This window comes from Lactuca virosa, chromosome 1 (genome assembly GCF_052849685.1).
Source record: "Lactuca virosa cultivar CGN04683 chromosome 1, Lactuca_virosa_CGN04683_v6, whole genome shotgun sequence".
In the NCBI taxonomy this organism is placed as follows: Eukaryota; Viridiplantae; Streptophyta; class Magnoliopsida; order Asterales; family Asteraceae; genus Lactuca; species Lactuca virosa.
The window spans coordinates 57,432,770-57,440,090 of NC_136426.1; the positions used below are offsets into that span (position 1 = coordinate 57,432,770).

The 7,321-nt window shown below is 35.3% G+C and overlaps 1 protein-coding gene across 1 annotated transcript; it reads right to left on the minus strand.

Annotated features, from left to right (window-relative positions):
- Window positions 1–2,939: 2,939 nt before the first annotated feature.
- On the minus strand, window positions 2,940–5,948 carry LOC145133330 (Serinc-domain containing serine and sphingolipid biosynthesis protein). The gene is made up of 7 exons (XM_079068302.1): window positions 5,819–5,948; window positions 4,590–4,814; window positions 4,269–4,508; window positions 4,084–4,195; window positions 3,819–3,993; window positions 3,505–3,745; window positions 2,940–3,414 (listed from the first exon to the last, which is right to left on the minus strand). The coding sequence occupies exons 2-7, from the start codon at window positions 4,771–4,773 to the stop codon at window positions 3,122–3,124; spliced, it is 1,245 nt and encodes a 414-aa protein (XP_078924428.1). The 5' UTR covers window positions 4,774–4,814; window positions 5,819–5,948; the 3' UTR covers window positions 2,940–3,121.
- Between the last annotated feature and the right edge of the window lie 1,373 nt (window positions 5,949–7,321).

Consider the following 7,321-nt stretch of genomic DNA (forward strand, 5'->3'; position numbering starts at 1 on the left):
ACGAGTACGCCCAGCGTACGTCCTCTGTTGGGCCTTTGGTAATTGGGCTTCGGGCTTTGGGTTGTTTATGGATTAATTGGATTTGGGCATTTTTTGGACTTTATAGATATTATGTTTTGGGCCAAGTTTTGTTAAGGGGATCTTGGAATTAGGCCCAATTAGGGAGTGGGGCCCAATTTGGTAAATCAGGCCAATAATGGGTTTTGCATAAGGACTTTCAAGGTTATGGACTTGGCATTGGGCCTTGGCCTAGTAAAGAGAATGGACATGATGGATTGCGGGGATCCTTAGTCAAGATTATTATGTTGTGTAATGACTTGGTATTTATTATGTGATAGTTCGGGATTTCCGACGAGATAGCGATTCGGGAGTTCGATTCTTCAGTTCAGATCGGCATTGCCAGGTGAGTTATCCTCACTGTACTCAAGGGTCTAAGGCACCAAGGCCGACCCTTTGATTTGTTATTGGAATTATTACTGTTGTGATATGTTAGCTCGGTATCCTGGTAGATAGGATGATTATATGCTAGTATGATATGTTAGATCGGTATCCGGGTAGATGGGATGGTTATATGTTAGTATGATCTGTTAGATCGGTATCCTGGTAGATCGGATGTGGTTATGCTTAGTGACCTATAGTTGGTCTGACTGTTTGCATGCTAGTTGCTATGCCAGTTAGGTAGATCTGTAGGTCTACCTGTGTTGTTATGTGATTATCTGTATACGCATGAGTTGTGTTATATGTTGACATATTATGTGGGTGGGTTGAGGTGATACTGCTCCGTGCGGTAACCAACAAACCCGTGAGCATTCCAGATACGGGCTGAAGGAGACTCGTACTGTGGGCTCGTGAGCATTCCAGATACAAGCTAAGGGAGACTCGTATTGTGGGCTCAGTGGCAATCCAGATGTGAGCTGTGGGCCCGGAAGGCAATCCAGACTCACACTGTGGGCCCAGGAGTAATCCAGTATGTAAAGCTGTGGACCCAGTACATGTTGTTATTTGTATATGTGATACGTGAAGTGTATCGGTATGTTGGCATTTCAACCCGATGGTTGAGGGTCTGGGGTATTCCATCCCGACGGATGATTGGACTCATAGTATGCTGTTTGTTATTGTATGTGTATTGTTGTGTGTATGGGTATTTTGGGGGTAACTCACTAAGCTTTCGGGCTTACAGTTTCAGTTTATTGTTTCAGGTTCAGTGGATGACCGCGGGAAGGCGAAGGCGTGACCGTACACTTCCTCGATTGATGATTATGATTTTTGGGAACTCTGATGTTTAAACTATTTTGAAAACAAATTGTAATAATTGAGTGGTTTTAAATGATTTAAAAAGTTTTAAATTGGCTCGAATCTTATGGATGTTACAATTAAAGATGTTATTTTGACTGATCAAGCAGATGGTTATGGGATATGGGTACGGATGGGTCTTTCATAGTATGAGACATTAGGAGGTGGATTTATGATGTGGTTTCGCCTTCGTTGGGATTGGAAACTAGATGGAATGTTTTGTTCCTAGAAAGTAAATATTATGACATGGAGTGTAATGTTGGATAGAATTCCAACTCCGATTAATTTAGCTAACAAAAACGTGGAAGTCACTTCGATTGTATGTCCAATTTGTCAATTTGAAGCGGAGCAACTTGAACAGCTTTTTCTTAGGTGTAAAGTAGCAGCTAGCATTTTGAATGTTATTTTCTCTTGGCTCGAGATTGTTTGTTCGGATTTTGATGATGTTCATGAGTTATTTAGCTTCATTGATAACGACTCGTTGAATTCGAAGAAGAGAAGGGTGGTTGATGTGATTGTTTGTACTCCTTGGTCTATTTGGAGATTTCACAATGACGTGGTGTTTGGAACAAAAAAGATTAGAATAAATAAGATTAGTGATTTTATAAAAGAATTTTATTTCTTGTATTCAAATAGGAAGAGTAGATGTTCAATAGTGTGGGTTAATTGGCTTCAAAATCCTATGAACTTAGAGGGTGTTTGGCAAAGCTTAAAAAAAATTTTTTTTTTGACTTATTACCGGTTCCACATCAGTATAAGTCAAAAAAAATGTTTGGGTAAAAACTTAAAAAAAAAAAAAAAAACAGCTTATAGCTATTTGGAACCTCCAATAAATCATTTTTTAGATAAGTCACTTACCCCTTATCAAAAACTCATTATTTCACCATTCAAAGAAATTGACAAATATACTCCTTAACCTAAACCTACATCAACACAAAAATACGTTATAAATTAATAAGCTTATTGCTTTTTGACACTGGATAAATTTAGCCAAACATTTTTTTAAAAACTCCGTTTTGATACCGCTATAAATTGAAAAGTTAAAAGCTAATTTAAATAAGTTTTGCCAAACACCCTCTTATTGTAATTTTTTTTCTAGCTTCTTGCTAGTTTTGTTTATAATATATATGGTTGGTTGTTCCAAAATTTTAAAAAAAAAAAAAAAAATCTATACATTTAAGAATAAAATGTGTATTTATGGGAAGTTACAGCGTTGCGCATCTATGTTGATAATACAACTCTTTCGGTTTGTGTAACTTTCGTAAAAAAATAAATCAGAAAGACATGTTAAAGACAGCAAGCATATGCATACAATAATTTTGAATCTAGGTAGCTATAGCTATATAGTTTCTAGTGAAGTTTATTTTTGTTGTAGTATTTAACATGTTTTAATGGAGAATCAATATCATGAATACATGTTTCTGAATGACAATGAGTAGATATTCGTTTATCATGTGTGGGTTGCACATGCAGTTTTAAAGTAATCAGTAGTCCTGTCCAGTATCTTATTAGCACATGCAATAATCATGCATGCACTTTTTAGACCATGTACGTGTCAACTCTGATATTTTGGAGAGATTAAGAGCATATAAAAAAGTAGTGTCATGTACCCGATTCAAACTTATCTATTAGTATTATCATACATATGAAAGAAAGCACACATTGAGACTTAATAAAAGATTTATTCACAATTTCACATGATTAAACAAACGAAAAACAAACCCAACAGCAACTCGGTCAAACATCAGCACACAAAATCAAATACAAATAGGTAGGTAGGTAGGTAGGTAAAGGTAATGTATTAGTGTGAAATATTACGATATTGCCCTCAGAAGTCCCTATCAGGGAAGAGGTGAGGGGCAACCATAGACCAGATGAACAAACCGGCAGTTGCCCATGAGGTTATGATCCGGACCCACACAGACGGCCACCCGACATCCACCAACCGCCCGCTCTCCCCAACCGAGGTTGACCAGCCAGTGAGTAGCATTGCTGAGTACATGCTGGCAAGAGAAAAGATGATGTGGAAGAAGGAATAGGAATACGTAACAGGCTTAGCAACATTCTCTTTCTCTTCATGCTCATCTCTTTTGTCTAATGGCAACAAAGGTTTCTCCCCACCTGAACATGAAATATTATATGGTTAGAAAATATATTAAAAAAAAATGATTTAAACCAAGAAAGTTTAGTTTTAGTTTAGAATTAGATTACCAGCACGAGGGGAGGAAGGAGGGGAAAGGAGAGTTGTAGAGGATCCAGCACGCACAGCAGAGTAAACCACAGAGAGCACAGTTGTGAGCAGCCCAACAGTAAGTGTCCCTGTGCTCACTGCTTTGGAATGCTTGTGAAGACCATTACACGCATAATCCCTTGGTTCACTTGCAAGTCCACTGTAGCAAAGATACGTGCAGTATAAAGATATAACCGATGCTGGCAGAATGCTTCCACTTACCTATCAATCATTAATAATTCAAATCAACACAATTTCTATCTATAATAATAAAGCACATTAGCTAGAGGCTTACTGTTGGATGCAGAGTGATAATGGCAAACACAAAGACAAGAATGAGGGTCATGACAATAAAGAATGTATTGAGCCCACATTCCTGTCCAGATGGGGTAAACAAATAGAAGAGAACTCCAGAGAAGGAGAATGTTGCTACATAACACACGAGTGAAACCACAAGCAAGGCTGTATACCTGCATCCATCACATGGTTTATAATTAAATAATTTTGTATAAATATTAAATTTTAGTTGTTTGTGAAAGGTGAAAACAAATAGAACTAACCAGAACTGTTCATCGTATCCAACCCATGTGTCATTCCAGCTATGAACAAAGTCCAACAAGAGGACAACTTGTACAAGGAGAAATAACCCTGACCCAAATTTTGATGTTGACTCTGCAGCAAACACAAAATGATGTAAGTTTGACTTGTTGAAATGAATATATTGAGAAAGCAAAATTTGGCTTACCATAAAAGCTAACAATCTCATTTGGGAGGAAAAACATAAAGATTACCAAAAGACACCAGCAAATGACTTTCATCATCCATCCACCATGGTGTAAACTGTCTCGTGGGTCTTTCTGATTTTTCACCCCAACCATTAAAAGAGAAAGAATTGAGAAAAACAAAAAGTTCCCCAAACTAACTCTCAAAACAGCATCAGTCTCAAACCATTCCCTATCTGGTGTTTGGTGAAAATGATTAATCCCTGCATCAAATATATTATAGCACAAACAACATTATATATATGTTTTTAGTAAAGATTGGAAGGAAAGGATCTTAGTCTTACATGGAATCTTCTCCATGAGAGGTGCAGCAACTTCTCTTAGAATCCAAGCAACAATGAGAGAAAGAGCAAAGAGACCACAGTATGCAATACGAGCAGACCTACGGCTAATCCCTGACACAACAGTCTGGCATGCATTGCATGCACATGCTGCACAGCAGGAGGCAAGGCATGAAGCTGCCCACATCTTTCTTTTACTCTTCTATCACTAATCAATATTCACTGAACCTGATAATTTGACACTTGTTAGAGACCTTAGCAATAATCAACAAACAAGATAGAGTAACCCTTAGGCGAATAGAATTCAAATGAAAAATATGACAAGCTTACTCGAAAAGAAACAAACTTAGTAAATTGTAAATCTAAGGCTAGAGCAGCTCAATGATGCACATATATGTATAATTATACACAGATGCATGAGGTGACATACATTATGATGATTAAAAAAGAGTGACATGACATCAAGTCATCAAGTTAAAGAAGGGAAAAATGAAGCTCTCTCTTATTCTGGGGACATGGCCATAGATAGGAGGTAGTGGAGTAATACAGATACGAGTTGCTTATATATTTTTGTGTGTATGTAGCTACTTATGTATTTCATTTTATTTATAACTATTAGTACTATATCTAGTTTTAGTATTTTCAATCGCATAATCTTGTTGACTCACTTGTGTATGGAAACAATTACACATGCCGGAGATCTTGCACGGAAGCAGCTAATCTGTAGAGGAAGAATGTCTACATCCAACCTCCCCTTTACCCTACAACCTTATGGGAACTAGATATTGTTGTTGTTGTTCAAGTTAAATAACAGTATACAGAAATCCAGGCATTAGGAATTTGATGACAGGTATTATGCCCTAACTAGCAAACAAGCAAAAACCCAAATAATAAGACGCAAACACGACCATAGTTGTAATTCCCCAAACCCTAATCTAAAACATAAGCAGTTCACTGATGCAAAAATCCACATATAGAACAAATTTCTCTCTCATCTGATCAACGATCGATATTCACCGAACCCCATAATTCAGCATCAAATCATCGAACACCGTATGAAAAAACACAAAACAGAATCAAACAACTCGTGGACTTTGAAGATTGGTGAAGACTTTGATACCTTTTGTTTGAAATAGAACGAGTATGATACGATAAATTGCGAAAGCCAAAACCCTAAGATATCAACAAATTTCAACAGAACGCACAACTTTAATTAGATGATTCGGTGTTACCTATTGCGATTTAACGAAGAACAATGATGATTGTTAAGACGATCCGATGAGAATAACGCGCAGAGAGGATAACTTTGACAAGGGCTTTGAGTCTTGAGGAATGTTTTTAACGAACGCACTCGGCTGTTACGTTAGCAACAAAATATAAGAAAGGGGAGGATTAGAGGGGGTGAAACGGTAGGTACTTGAAACTCAGTGCGTCGATTGGTAAAACATTTTATTTAGACAAAATTACAAAAATGGTCCCTGTGGTTTGCCAAAAGTAACAAAGTTAGTCCTTATTAATTCTTTTTTGATGAAAATGGCCCCTGTGGTTTGCAAAACTTGCACAGATGACCCTTTTTACTAACGTCGTTAGTATTCAGCCGTTAGGGACTGAATTAGCAAGAGTATCGTCTTTTCAAGTATAAAGGGACTGGATTCGCAACTTTGAGTAAACCATAGGGACCATTTTTATAATTTTGTCTTAAAATAATAAGAATGATAGAAAATAAGGGACTGGATTCGCAACTTTAGGTAAATCATAGGGACCATTTTTGTAATCCTGTCTTAAAATAAAGGGACTGGATTCGCAACTTTGGGTAAACAATAGAAAACCATAGGGACCATTTTTATAATTTTGTCTTAAAATAATAAGAATATAGAAAATGAGGGACTGGATTCGCAACTTTAGGTAAATCATAGGGACCATTTTTGTAATTCTGTCTTAAAATAAAGGGACTGGATTCGCAACTTTGGGTATACCATAGAAAATGAGGGGAGGAGAATTCCAACTTGAGACCTCCTTCCCCACACCTTATTCGGCCAAAGCTCTAACCAACTAGGCTAGAGGCAAACTTATTATATATTTCTGAAAATTAATTAATGTTATATAAAAGCGTAAATAATTAATAATAAAAAAATTAATAAAATATTTTTAAAAAAATTAATAAAATATTTTTAAAAAAATTAATAAAAAAAATATACATTTTTAACGTATTGTAAAAAAAATATTTTTTACAAAAAATTTACTTGTTTTTTTACGTATTTGTTTTACATAAAATATTTTTTTAATGTATTTAAAAAAATACGTTTTCGAATACTATTTTATTACATTGCTATGATCCTAAAACATATTTTTACGTTTTCATATAAAAATATGTTTTTTTTTCTTTCACATAGAAAAAAAAGTTTTTTTATGTATAAAATATGTTTTTTATATATTTAAAAAATACATTTTCGTATAAAATGTTTTTAAGTAAAAACATTAAAAACGTGATAACATAACGTAAAAATATGTTTTAAGATAAAATCAAAACGACTTATATTTTTTACGTAAAGAAAACGTAAAAATGCGTTTTCATATAATATGTTATCACGTTAACGTTTTTAACTAAAAAAACGTTATATGGGTGAGGGACCAATCACCCATACGTAAAAAAACGTCTTTAGTTTGCTTTACGTAAAAATATATTTTTACGTAAATGTATTTTTACGTAAAAAAACGCATTTTTACGTTATGTT